Source organism: Trichomycterus rosablanca, chromosome 10 (assembly GCF_030014385.1).
Source record: "Trichomycterus rosablanca isolate fTriRos1 chromosome 10, fTriRos1.hap1, whole genome shotgun sequence".
NCBI lineage: Eukaryota > Metazoa > Chordata > Actinopteri > Siluriformes > Trichomycteridae > Trichomycterus > Trichomycterus rosablanca.
The window spans coordinates 20,280,299-20,295,381 of record NC_085997.1 but is presented as its reverse complement, the minus strand read 5'-3'; the positions used below and the strand labels follow the sequence as shown (position 1 = coordinate 20,295,381).

At 39.8% G+C, this 15,083-nt stretch overlaps 1 protein-coding gene across 1 annotated transcript in view; it reads right to left on the bottom strand.

The window, feature by feature from the left end:
- The window catches only part of abca5 (ATP-binding cassette, sub-family A (ABC1), member 5), a 33,131-nt gene that overhangs the window by 17,697 nt on the left and 351 nt on the right, over nt 1–15,083 (bottom strand). Inside the window, exons 2-11 of the mRNA XM_063002941.1 lie at nt 10,291–10,457; nt 7,079–7,268; nt 6,720–6,887; nt 6,110–6,207; nt 5,717–5,943; nt 5,331–5,472; nt 4,951–5,139; nt 4,702–4,849; nt 3,506–3,683; nt 2,482–2,540 (exon numbers count right to left, since the gene is read on the bottom strand). Coding sequence (XP_062859011.1) covers nt 2,482–2,540; nt 3,506–3,683; nt 4,702–4,849; nt 4,951–5,139; nt 5,331–5,472; nt 5,717–5,943; nt 6,110–6,207; nt 6,720–6,887; nt 7,079–7,268; nt 10,291–10,457 — 1,566 coding nt within the window. The remainder of the gene's footprint in view (nt 1–2,481; nt 2,541–3,505; nt 3,684–4,701; nt 4,850–4,950; nt 5,140–5,330; nt 5,473–5,716; nt 5,944–6,109; nt 6,208–6,719; nt 6,888–7,078; nt 7,269–10,290; nt 10,458–15,083) is intronic.

Sequence of the window (15,083 nt, the reverse complement as noted above, 5' to 3'; positions counted from 1 at the left end):
CTGTACATTTGCTAATTTGTGCAAATATTCAAACAGTAAGGAAGAGACAAAATGGGATTCAAATGATTTTGTCTGTGGTTTGGATGCAGGTACCAGACAGGCTGGTTTAAGTATGTTGAAAAAAATGGGATTTTTACACTTGGTACTCTGGAATTTACGGAGGGGAGGAAGCAACCGGTAACTTACAATCTTGTAGGTAGAAATGCCACATAGATGAAAAAGGTCAAAGAAGAATGGCCAAATTCGTTTGAGCTGACAGGAGGACTACAGTAACCCAAATAATAGTCTTGTAATGCCTGTCAGAACGCACAATGTGTTGAACTTTAAGACAGCTGCTCTTGATGCATGCTCAATAATCCAGGTACACAAATCCACAACTGACTGAAGAAGTCACTTGGATGAGTGACGAAACGTATCTCCATACCAAACTCTGTGTCCAGATGAACTAGACAGACTACATACAACCAAGGACCACATTTGTTCACAATACATTTGTTTTGTGTTAACCAAAACCTGTAATGTAATACTACAGTTTACTGTGAACATGATTAGCATAATTGGAATGATGAATTCAATTTCTGTTATGACATGTAGTAATGTAGTTAAAAAACAGCATTAATTTATGGACTGTCAGCTTTGGGTCAACAGTTCAGAACTGTTCGAATGCCTGTTGTATTGTTAGGAAGCACATCCCTTTATAACAACAATTTCCAATCACCAGATTTAAATCTAATACAACAAGCCAGAATGTGATTGGAGATTTGCAACTGCAATCTAAAAGCTGAATGTGATTTGCATGCAAGTGCACCTATTTGAGCAATTAAACTTCAAATAATTCAATGTTCTGAACACATTGTGCTATTCCTTTTACACAAAGGCTGTTTTGAGAGAAAACAGTGTGCCTATTATATGTACAGGGGTTGGACAATGAAACTGAAACACCTGGTTTTAGACCACAATAATTTATTAGTATGGTGTAGGGCCTCCTTTTGCGGCCAATACAGCGTCAATTCGTATTGGAAATGACATATACAAGTCCTGCACAGTGGTCAGAGGGATTTTAAGCCATTCTTCTTGCAGGATAGTGGCCAGGTCACTACGTGATGCTGGTGGAGGAAAACGTTTCCTGACTCGCTTCTCCAAAAAACACCCCAAAGTGGCTCAATAATATTTAGATCTGGTGACTGTGCCGGCCATGGGAGATGTTCAACTTCACTTTCATGTTCATCAAACCAATCTTTCACCAGTCTTGCTGTGTGTATTGGTGCATTGTCATCCTGATACACGGCACCGCCTTCAGGATACAATGTTTGAACCATTGGATGCACATGGTCCTCCAGAATGGTTCGGTAGTCCTTGGCAGTGACGCGCCCATCTAGCACAAGTATTGGGCCAAGGGAATGCCATGATATGGCAGCCCAAACCATCACTGATCCACCCCCATGCTTCACTCTGGGCATGCAACAGTCTGGGTGGTACGCTTCTTTGGGGCTTCTCCACACCGTAACTCTCCCGGATGTGGGGAAAACAGTAAAGGTGGACTCATCAGAGAACAATACATGTTTCACATTGTCCACAGCCCAAGATTTGCGCTCCGTGCACCATTGAAACCGACGTTTGGCATTGGCACGAGTGACCAAAGGTTTGGCTATAGCAGCCCGGCCGTGTATATTGACCCTGTGGAGCTCCCGACGGACAGTTCTGGTGGAAACAGGAGAGTTGAGGTGCACATTTAATTCTGCCGTGATTTGGGCAGCCGTGGTTTTATGTTTTTTGGATACAATCCGGGTTAGCACCCGAACATCCCTTTCAGACAGCTTCCTCTTGCGTCCAGTTAATCCTGTTGGATGTGGTTTGTCCTTCTTGGTGGTATGCTGACATTACCCTGGATACCGTGGCTCTTGATACATCACAAAGACTTGCTGTCTTGGTCACAGATGCGCCAGCAAGACGTGCACCAACAATTTGTCCTCTTTTGAACTCTGGTATGTCACCCATAATGTTGTGTGCATTGCAATATTTTGAGCAAAACTGTGCTCTTACCCTGCTAATTGAACCTTCACACTCTGCTCTTACTGGTGCAATGTGCAATTAATGAAGATTGGCCACCAGACTGGTCCAATTTAGCCATGAAACCTCCCACACTAAAATGACAGGTGTTTCAGTTTCATTGTCCAACCCCTGTACCAGTGAGTGCATATTGCAATATACAAACGCTAATTAATTATTGAGCCACCACGCTGCTGTTTTGTTAAATCAAAAATTTAAATTATGTAGAGCTCTTAACTGGAAAAAAGGTTGCCAACGTATTCACCAAGTGTAACAGACTGTGGAGGAGGGTTGTAAGGTTATCCTATCCAAAAAGACTGCACTTATAAATGAGACACAAGATCTTCAGAAATAAACATAAATAACTGGCAATTAAGACAAGATTCTTAATAAGATTAAGTTAACCCAGTAATAATGCAGTGATGCACCCACCTCTAAGTGCCTCCACTGTGTTGTCCTTTCCTTTATAGGTTTTGCGGATGTTACATATCCTGAGGGAAGAAGGATGAAATGAACACAAAACACACAGCAGATATTAAATGGTAATGTTGGAAGCATGCCGTGTCTTTTGTAAGACGATGCAGTGCTGCTCTTTAATCTCTGCAAACCCTGCTTAAGCACAGCAAACAACGTGTATGACTCCTGACTAAATACCTTTTATAAGATTAAATCAACAGATATCAGCATACATACAGGACACCAATGCCAAGTCATTTTTAGCATTTCAAGGCTAATTAATTAAAAAATGCTGCAGTCATACCCATTGTTTTACTGCCCCATGTAAGTCATTTATTTATTCTGACTAATCACTTCAATCTGGTTAGGGTTGCAGATTGTGCAGCACCACCCAGAAACAATAGGCATACAATAGGCATACAGCAAAAATACAGCCTGGGCAAGGCTCTAATCCATCGCAGGGCAACATACCTCATTAATTTATTCATTTTTTGTCTGTTTTACAACTGTTTATCCTAGTCAAGGTCTTGGTGGGTTTGTTTCATTGGGCGAAAGGTAGGAAACACCCACGACAGGTCGCCAGTCCATTACAGGACAGACACATACACATTCACACTTAGGGCAAATTTAGTACTTCACATCAGCCCAATTGCATGTCTTTGGACTTGTGGGTGGAAACCAAAGCACCCAAAGAAAACCCATGCAGACATGGAGAACAGGCAGCAACATACTTTTAGATGCTTCCTCCAAGGTTATTAAGAGCAGCCAATACAGTTCTCTTGTTTTTGAAAAGTGAAGGGAAACCAGAGAACCTGGAAGAAACCCACGTGGGCACAGAGAACATAACCACATAGAAGAAATACAAAACTTCTGTTTGGAATTAGGGTCCACGTTGCTATACCACTCACAAATATTAAAAAGAAATGACACAAATACATTTCCAAACAATATGACGTTTGAGGTGGAGGTTGTTTTGTGTTTTAAGAAATAAAACTGGTACCTGATTGCCTCTTTGCCTCTAAACTCAGGAGAAACAGGCTCCACTGATTCATCAACTGTAGGAGTTCCATTTACTTCTGCCTCATACACAGCGCTTACTTCTACATAGCGCTTACTGCGTTTTGACCAGTAGGAAGGCTTCAAAAAGTAAATCAAAGAGCGTCTCATGCCAAAGTCACCTGGATGCAAAAAAATAAATATTACATCAAAACAATGTTGTTACAAGTGGACAAAATGGTGATGTGGTAGACTGCAGACAAGCATGCATAGTTATAAAAATATGACTGATTGTTATTTGCCACACCATCAAGAAGTCAGCACCTCTTGAAAGAAACAGCATAGAGCTTATGTGTAAAACCAAGACCAATACAATTATGTTGGCCTTAATTGTTCAATGGCACACATAAGTGGCTTTATGTTTCTTAAAGGAAGCAAATTCTATCTGCATTCTGCAAGGTTGGTGGCCATCATGGTAAAGAACTTTGTCTAAATAATTTTTTTAATTCTATTTATTTTTATTTTTTATATATATATATTTTTCCCCTTTTTCTCCCCCTTTAGCGCATCCAATTGTCCAATTTTTTTGCATGTGCTTCCTCTCTGTCTATGCCGAACCGTGCCCTGACAGAGGAGATAGAAGCTAACCAACATCCCCTCCGAAACACTGGCAGCAGCTGGATGCATCTTTGCCACCCACACATTGATGAGTCTGGCGCCACCTAGCGTTGCATGCGGAGAGACACACCCTAAGGGCACCCTCCCTCATCGCTTGTGTAGGCACCTCTTAATCAGCCGGCAGAGACCGTAATCGCATTCTGACAGAGAGAGAGACCCACCCCCTCCGGTCTCCAATCCCACCCCCCCACCTGAACAACAGGCCAATCGTTGTTGATATAGCCGCCCAGCCTTCGACCGGCTGAAGGCAGAGCTGCTCTGGTTGCAGCACGTGTTTTTACCACTGCGCGTTTTTACCGCTGCGCCACCTGAGCGGCAATTCTATTTTTTTTCATTGCAATGTTAAAGGGGTCATGAAGCTTTCATAGCTTGCTTTTAAACAATACACTGGCATTAGGTTTGGAGAAATCAAGTGAGGCCTTATTATCAGTCACCACCTAAGGCAAACAACTAAATAATATATAAAGTGATATTCTGTCTCCCTCTGCAGGATCAGATAAAGGATGTGGCTTAGAGTCTCACCTGGCAACACCTGCTCTAGGTAAATAGCAAGCAGCAGATACAGAATGCAGTCCACAAAAAGCATCAACAGTGGCACATACAGTGCATGAGGGCCATTAGTCAGAGTGGAAAAGACTGCCCCATCCTCCTGTGCCTCTAAATACACCACCTACAACAACCACCCAAAAGGCATTTTACCACACAGTTAACATACAAATAGGAGGAGAAAACTATTAAGAAATTTACTTGATTTTAGGCCCTGGAGATTACCTGTGCAATACCAATGGAAAAGGCACTGGGGGAGAGTAGGCAAAGCACCCAGACAGCTGGCTGGGGAAAATCTCTCATCAGTACAGTAAACAGAGACATTGAGCCAAATACCAGGGTAAGCATTGAGCCCATCGTACTTGCAAACTTGGGTTTCTTAAACAAAGGAGTCAGCATAAATGAGAAGAAGATCTGAGAAAAAAAAAAAAGAGAACAGCGTATTAAGCTTTAATCAAGCCAATTACTCATACTGAATAAAAGCTGAATAAAAACATCAAATGTATTTGACATGAATCAGCAAACCATTGCATGTACATTAAGCGGTCTCTCAAATAATTGATACAATTATGTTACAGAGCCATATCAGACTGGTTTAGACTTACAGTGGATATTCCATAGAGAAAAATGAGAAGGAATATGATAAAGAAGTTGCTGTTGGAGAAGAGAGGGGTCCATGTCGCAATAACAGCCATAAGAAAAGACATTGTGGTAACCAGGGCAGCATAGAGAAGACCCCATGAGAGCCTATACACAAAACACAGTAGTTTAGATTCATTTTTGTTTTAGCTTGTGTTTAGTTTAGTGTGCTTTATTAGTTTGTATGTTTGAGGGGGGGGGTAATGGGGGCTAATAACCCCAGATAAAAAGTACTACATTGTACAAGAGTACATACACTATATGGTCAACAAGATAAATAAATGACTAACAATTACAAAAGAGTACAGATAAAAGACATGATGAGAAAAAAACAATTAGTCCCCTTGCTCACCAGAATGCAGTATCGTACAGTCCCATCATGCTCATAGTATCCTTAAGTCGGTGCTCTTTTTCAGCTGCCACATTGACAATGAGGAATGAGACAAATGGTGTGAAGGCCAACACCAGATAGATAGAGATGAGAGCATGTGGAAGCTTTTGGACCTCCACGGAGCCTGGGTGACCCAGCATCACTGCATGTACATTCATTTCTCTCCACACTGACCGTTTAGTTTGCATCTGCACCACCACACAGACAAAGCAACAATATTTCTGAGTTTGTTTTTAATTTACTAGACTGTATGTCATCTTCATTTATAATTTAAAAAGAAATTTTGTACTACACGTTTATTTCTTTTTAAATATTTGTCAATTAATTAGATGAATTCTTTTATGCCACACTAACCTGAATTATGGCAGCATCGATTAGTGACTGTAGGCGTATAAAGCCAGAGTACCAGTAGTTTGCTGCACGGCAGTTCAAATAGTTGGCATAACAGCTTGCTGTGGGGCAAGATTTAACAAAAAAAATTTAAACACAATTCAAATGTTTAAATAACTTGTGCTTATTAGTGTAGCAACATAATATATGTTTAATAACTGTATTTTCAGTGTACAAATATGAGTCAATAAGAATATAAAAGGAGTTGCTACATAATTAAAAAATAAATGTAATGCAATAATTTCTGGAAAGCCAGACCCACTGCAACCCTGAGCAGAATAAAGTGGTGGTAAAACATGAAAATTATATTTAAAAAAACACTAATAATAACAAATAAACAAAACTAATAAGAACAAAATCTCACGTCACCTCAACACCACTGACAAGAATTAAAAACTAGAAATAATTTAATCAGCTTTTTTTTTTTTAAATGTTACACTTATGGTAGTGATACTGAAGCTTGATCTGCTAAAAAAAAGATGATGTGAAATGTAAATACATAATATTAACATTATATAAATAAAGCCTGTGTATACTTTTTCTATTTGAGTTTCTTTCTCTATTTTTATCTCACCTATTGACTCAGTGAAGTCACTGGGGAGGGGGACCAGGTTATAGGGGAATCGCAGCTGATAAGACATCTTATCAAGAAACACTACTCCCACATAGCTCAGTGGCTCATAGAGGCTAGCATTCTCCAGGTCCTCCTCGCTAGAGAACATCTCCAAGCGGTCCTGTAAATCTGTAAGCAAATACACATATAAACATTAAATAAAAACTTATGTAAGCACAGCTTAATTTCACCAGACAGAAACACTAAGACATTTCAGCAAGAGGTAATGTACGTGCATGTTAAGTTCATGCATTCCATTAAGGAAAATCATGCACCATGTAAAATCTTAGTAAAATATTAAAAAAACAGTTAAGACTTACGTAGCTCTTGTGCCACCTCCTCCATAATCTGACTGGTTACATTTGTTATAGGAGTGTAGCCGAGGCCTTTGAGTTGGAAAGTCTCATCAGCATCAAGCTCAGTTGTACTGATGCTACCATAAGAGATATGGGGATTCAGCATACTAATGAGAACAAGGAGGCCCAAAAGGAGCAGAGGAAGGATTAGCTCCTACAGAAGAAAGAGAAAACAATTCTGCATAAATGGAAATAAACCCATCATTTTAAAAAAATAAGTAAACAAAGCAGTTATTGTATATTCACTTTACACCTGTTGATATTTGAACAATGTCACCTTTAAGCATTTAGCAAACACTTTTATCCAAAGCGACATATTTTATTTATTTTTAGGATTTTTCATGTCATGTTTTACACACCCTACTTACATTCATTACAGAAACGGTAGTTACTCGTTAAACAAGATTCATTAATTCACATGTTTAATGTCAAACACAGTCATGGGCAATTTTGTCCCATGTTTTTGGACTGTGGGAGGAAACCGAAGCTCTCGAAGGAAACCCAAGCAGACACAGAGAGAACATGGACCAGATTGAACCCAGGACCTTCTTGCTGTGAGCCGACAGTGCTACCCAATGACCAAAGCAACATAAAAAACAAAAATGAAAACAAAATAAGCAGTTGGGGTTAAGGGCCTTGCTCAGGGGCTCAAATTGGCAAAGGTTGGGATTGAACCAGTGACCCTCCAATTACTAATATAGTACCTTAACCACTGATCTAACATTCCCCCTCAAATTCAGGGGTCAAGCAATCTGCAAAGCATACCGTTTACATAAAATTTATTCAACCCCACTGCAAATTAGGTTTGTTAACAAACTTTCAGCTGTTTGCGATGAACAAATCAAACAAGAATAATTTAAACATCTTTACTAATAACACGTTTTTCCATAAAAAAAAGGCACTTTGGCCGCCACAAAATGGCCACCTGAATAAAAAAAAATCTCTCATAACAGCACACATTTGCAAATCAGGTGTTGTCCCACAAACACCTGTTTCAACTGACCAAGGGTTTCATTCGCTGCATCAGGTGTGCTTAGAATAAAACACATCATACCTGGACTAGCTAGTGTTTTTTGACTGTGACAAAAATTGTGATTGCATTGCAGAAATACGGAAAGTCAAGAAAGTCGTCCAAAAAAGGCAAGAGAAGAGAAAACTCCCTTGCACAAACAATGGATACAAAAAGACAGCAAAGACACTGAACTTTCTTAGAGATAGAGTTAGAAGCGTAGTTCACTAGTTCAAAGATCACAGGATTCAAATCTCACATTTCACAGTTAAGTCACACCTTTTAATCAATAGCTACCATCTATGCTCAAACTGCTGTGCATGCAATGTCATCAAGCAGCTGTGGTGCAGTGGTCTAATATACTACCCCACCATCACATAGACGTGAGTTCAAGCCTCAGCATGTGTCACTGATATGCTTGAGTGCTTAACAAACTACTGGCCATGAAAAAAAAGAGAGAAAGCTGGATTGAGGCACCAGTACAAGTAGTTGGAGGAATACAGAAGAAATAGCATGACACTTTATTGGTGTTAAGGGTGGAAGATACACAGATGGCTGGTGTGTTTGTAAACATGTCGGAGGAGGCATGTCCTAGTCTGTGGGCATTCTAAGCCGCAGCCAGCAGCATCATTCAGTAAAAGTGCATCAGGTAAATTGTTTACTGGGAGAATATGGGGCTCAACATCTTGGGTGAGCACAAAAGTATTTTGAAATGAAGTTGCAAACCTTAATTTTGAATAGCCCAAACATTGCTTTAAATAGAAAATGTAATTTTTCCAATCCTCCCAAAAAGTTTATTTGTTTGTGTAGTAGGATTTTAACGATATGTTTTACCATTTGGTTACATTGATGACAGGAACGGTAGTTACTTATTACACAAGGTTAATCAGTTCACAAGGTTATATCGAACGCAGTCTTGGACGATTTAGTATCTCCAATTCACCTCACTTGCATGTCTTTGGACTGTGGGAGGAAACCGGAGCACCCAAAGTAAACCCACGCAGACATGGGGAGAACATGCAAACTCAACACAGAAAGGACCCAGACCACCTGGGGGTCGAACCCAGGACCTTCTTGCTGTGAGGCGACAGTGCTACCCACTTAGCCACCGTGCCACCCTCTCCCAAAAAGTAGTTTATACTATCTGAGCACAAACCTTACAGCAACTGCATTCATCCCTTATCTAAACAAAACCCACAGAGATCAATATAAAAAGTTCTTAGCATTAAAACACACAAAAAGCCTACTTGTTGGTCATAGTTCAAATAACAAGCTGATACGGTTTCTTAACAGCTCAATACTTCTGCACATCAACCTCCATAAAAATCTATTTTGCTTGTTAGATACTTGTTAGTAAGGTCTGCCAGAGAGCATTGCTGAAGATTATTTTAATCTGTGTAGATGTAATAATACCAAATAGCATTTTCCTCAGAAAAGAACTATTCTGTGTGCTGTAAAAACTATATACTTCTTCAGAACAAACTTTCTCAGGCAGAGACAGTGTTATCTTGTGTGGAATTCTTTGGAAATTCACTTCAGTTTAGCATTAAAAGTAAAGGTGTGTAAATGGCATCAAGAGCGATAATAAAGAGGCCATCCATTTCCTTAAGAGTCTATTCATTTCATAAGGCTTTCAGATGCTTCCCACAGGAAACACTCATGGAGCAGACAGAGGAATTACACAACACAACACAACTACGCAACTTTTACACAACAGAGCATTTCTAAACAAAGAAACAGAACAGAATACAGACAACGATAACAACTACACAATGTGTGGTTAAAAAATAAACTATTTCTGGACAAAGCAGATCCTTCTTGTCTAACAAGACTTAATGTTATGTAAAAAAGGTATTTATAGACATAGAAGGCAGTTGGTGGAGTGGGTACAGCACTGCAACACGAGCCCTGTGGACTTGGGTTTGATAGTAGCCTGTGATCAATGTCTTTGCAAAGTTTAACATGTATTTGCCACCTCTGAATACTCTAAATGTAAGTGAATGGTGCCCTGCAAAAACTGGAACCCTGTCCTCAACCTTCCAGGTGGTGCCAGACTATGAACTGCATTATGGTAATGAGATGACTGAGGACACCTGACAGTATATTCCTTAATAAACACCAGACCTGTTGCACACAGTACAGCAGAAAAAAGAGTAAATAAACACACCTGGAGACTTTGCTGCTTGGTTCTCCATTTGATCAGAAGATTTTTGTAGAGCAGGCTTCTCGTTTGATGCCACACTCCAGCATCTCTTCTGCTTAGCGGCTGCATTCTTGTAGCATGCTTCAGGAGGTTGGGGCAGGGACGGGATGGCACCTTAGCATCTGACACAGCTGTAGAAGCAAGCATACATGACAGAATATGTTCACACATACACAATAAAGGACAATAAAGGCAAATAAAACACTAATGTAGATGCTCTGCAGTCAATGAAAACATTGACATTTATGATTTTACTCATTATTGATATTTAAACAAGAGGAACCAGATATTTGAATATAATAATGATTTAAAAAAATTACTATGTTTTAGAGTTTACAACAATATAAACGTGATCCTTTAGGATAGGGTTATTGCCATCCAGCTCCACTGTTACTTGTTTCTGAGTACCATAAGAGATAAGGGGCTAATGCTACATACTTTTAGTGGCCATAATAACTCCATGTACAAGAAAAGTAAAAAAATAAAAAAATATCCTCTGTAATCAATCAAGGATTTTGATGATTTAGATAACAACCATTGCATACTGGAAGAAAACAGCTTTCAATAATTTAGTTTAACTGTACCCCTACAATACATGCCAACAAAGTTAGTGTTTTTATTACCGGTCACTAAGTGAATTGTAATCTAGGCCTACTTCACAGAACCAGAAAAACTACTAATACATTATCATGCCACTGTCACCTCTGGGCTCAGAATGGTTTACAGCCCTGGTGAAATTGTTTACAAGTAATGGCTGTAGCTCATCTTTTGTTATGCAAACTCTGTTAGCCATTCAGTATCCACCCACCTATGGTTATAGCAGTAATATGACCATAATAGTGCCATGATAATGTGGGCAGCACATGCGGTTGCTTTCCATTGAGGAAAGGTGGAGGGGGCTGACAAATTCCATTGAGCTACACATGGACAGCAGGTAGTGATTGTGCACATACAGGGGTTGGACAAAATAACTGAAACACCTGGTTTTAGACCACAATAATTTATTAGTATGGTGTAGGGCCTCCTTTTGCGGCCAATACAGCGTCAGTTCGTCTTGGAAATGACATATACAAGTCCTGCACAGTGGTCAGAGGGATTTTAAGCCATTCTTCTTGCAGGATAGTGGCCAGGTCACTACGTGATGCTGGAGGAGGAAAACGTTTCCTGACTCGCTTCTCCAAAACACCCCAAAGTGGCTCAATAATATTTAGATCTGGTGACTGTGCAGGCCATGGGAGATGTTCAACTTCACTTTTATGTTCATCAAACCAATCTTTCACCAGTCTTGCTGTGTGTATTGGTGCATTGTCATCCTGATACACGGCACCGCCATTGGATGCACATGGTCCTCCAGAATGGTTCGGTAGTCCTTGGCAGTGACGCGCCCATCTAGCACAAGTATTGGGCCAAGGGAATGCCATGATATGGCAGCCCAAACCATCACTGATCCACCCCCATGCTTCACTCTGGGCATGCAACAGTCTGGGTGGTACGCTTCTTTGGGGCTTCTCCACACCGTAACTCTCCCGGATGTGGGGAAAACAGTAAAGGTGGACTCATCAGAGAACAATACATGTTTCACATTGTCCACAGCCCAAGATTTGTGCTCCTTGCACCATTGAAACCGACGTTTGGCATTGGCACGAGTGATCAAAGGTTTGGCTATAGCAGCCCGGCCGTGTATATTGACCCTGTGGAGCTCCCGACGGACAGTTCTGGTGGAAACAGGAGAGTTGAGGTGCACATTTAATTCTGCCGTGATTTGGGCAGCCGTGGTTTTATGTTTTTTGGATACAATCCGGGTTAGCACCCGAACATCCCTTTCAGACAGCTTCCTCTTGCGTCCACAGTTAATCCTGTTGGATGTGGTTTGTCCTTCTTGGTGATATGCTGACATTACCCTGGATACCGTGGCTCTTGATACATCACAAAGACTTGCTGTCTTGGTCACAGATGCGCCAGCAAGACGTGCACCAACAATTTGTCCTCTTTTGAACTCTGGTATGTCACCCATAATGTTGTGTGCATTGCAATATTTTGAGCAAAACTGTGCTCTTACCCTGCTAATTGAACCTTCACACTCTGCTCTTACTGGTGCAATGTGCAATTAATGAAGATTGGCCACCAGACTGGTCCAATTTAGCCATGAAACCTCCCACACTAAAATGACAGGTGTTTCAGTTATTTTGTCCAACCCCTGTACAACATGCACACATATAGTAAGTGTAATGGAAAATTAGATTATTTCATACATTGGTCTGTGAAGTGCTGTAGCAAATCATACCTCTGACATTCATAACAGAATATTATACATTATTATATATAGTAAATTATTATTAGGCTATTATAAATGAATAAGTTACAACATTAAGATTTTACTGTATTTTCAGATAAGGTTAGGAAATAAAAATTAATTGTAACAAATGAACTTTGTAGATTTTTTTTTTACCTGTGATCCTTTTACGTGCCAAAAAACATGCACAAGGTGCAGGCCACTAGTTATGAGTAAGTTAATGTAATGTAATGAGTGTGTCTCCATGTGATAGATGCCCGCCTCATCAAAAGCGTATTTCTGCCTTGCACCCAGTATATCTGAGTGACAATGAAAAAAAACTAAAGCCAACCAGAATAAAAACTACTGAATGAGGGGTGCTTGAGTGAAGCAGCGGTCTAATGTGCTAGCCCACCACCACTTACATCCATGTTTAAATCTCAGCTGTGCTATTGACCAGCCAGGCACATACACAGACACAAATGACTATGTCTGTCAGGAAGGATGATCAAAGAAATTCCTCATTACTGCTGCAACTGAGGCCTTCACTGACAAGCTAAAGACCCCTGCAAAAAATTATGAATATTGGAGGGCAGTGCGTGACTCAATACGTGATATTGCTTTCTGTGTGAACCAGTCTCTAGCAGGTGAAAAGAATCGGTTGGCAACTACACATGTTGGAGGGGGTATGTGTTAGGTACAACCCTACTTGTTCAGGGTAGGGGCTGCAGCAGCAGAAGAAAGATACAGCTGGTTAATTGGATACGACTAGTTTGGACAAAAGGGGGAAATGCATACATACAATTAGATACATACATACAAAAAAAAATCATGTCTAGTGTAAGTAAATACATGTGAGCATATACGAACAGTAAGAACAGCATCAGGAAAAACAAATTATAAAATGTTACATCAATACTGAGGAACAATTGACAAGCACTGTACAGTTCAAAACTATACTTCCTGAGCTGAAAATGGTCAACACGCCCCAACTGCAATTGTATGCCAAATTTATTTAAAGAAAAACTCCACAGCTATTAGAGTTTCCACTGCTGCTGGGGCGGCACGGTGGCTAAGTGTGCCCACTTAGCCACCGTGCCGCCCCAGCAGCAGTGGAAACTCTAATAGCTGTCGCCTCACAGCAAGAAGGTCCTGGGTTTGATCCCCAGGTGGGGCGGTCCGGGCCCTTTCTGTGTGGAGTTTGCATGTTCTCCCCATGTCTGCGTGGGTTTACTCCGGGTGCTCCGGTTTCCTCCCACAGTCCAAAGCCATGCAAGTGAGGTGAATTGGAGACACTAAACTGTCCAAGACTGTGTTTGATATAACCTTGTGAACTGATAAACCTTGTGTGTAGTGAGTAACTACCGTTCCTGTCATGAATGTAACCAAAGTGTAAAACATGATGTTAAAATCCTAATAAACAAACAATAAACAAACCACTGCTGCTGACGAGTTAGGAGACTAACAGGGGGTCATAACAGGTCATAAAACTAAAAAGGGGCCCAATTCATAATGTTAGCAGTCCATTTATGCAGGCAACTAAATCTAATTAAGGCTTGTATAATTTGATGTATTGATTTCAAACCAACTTTTAAATACACCGATCATCTGTCCTTAAGTTTCATTAGGCAGTTAAATCTATTAGTCTCATACCGATCAATTTATTTGATTTGAGGCAAGTCGTAGCCTAGTGGTTAGGGTACTGGACTAGTAATCAAAAGGTTGCTGGTTCAAGCCTCACCACTGCCAGGTTGCTGCTGTTGGGCCCCTGAGCAAGCCCCTTAACCCTCAATTGCTCAGATTGTATACTGTACTGTAAGTCGCTTTGGATAAAAGCGTCTACTAAATGCTGAAAATGTAATGTAAATGTATTTACGTCAAACCAACTTCCATACACACTATAAAACTTGTTTGACATACAATAGAAGTTCCTGTATTACATTGCACATGACTGATTGTGAGCTATAAATAGTACTGACGTTTACACAATTAGAGAATAAAAAATACCTTAAATACATTTAAATAAACTTTAAATATATTACTATTTAAATAAATAGATGTAATAATGGATTTAGCATCTTCAGAATGCATTTCGTTTGATTAGATTGTAAGCTGAGTAAGTTTTATGCGTTATTTCTACGAGACTAGAATGATGAGTGTCAAACAAATATTAAATAGTAAACTCATTTTACCATATTGATCTATATGTGGTTATGACGTGGAAACTTTCAAAACCGCAGGTATGAAGCTGTGGTAAAACACGGAAGTCAAAAATAACCAGGCAGTTTCTGTCAGGTACACTGCAAATGACTGAATGCAATTTGGGTATTACATTAGACAGTATATTTATATTAGTAAAAAAATATCCATTGCTAATTTATTGCTATTTTTACTTGCGTGTATATGTATATACACACATATAGACACATAAATACATACATATACATTTTTTTTTATATATATATATATATATATATATATATAT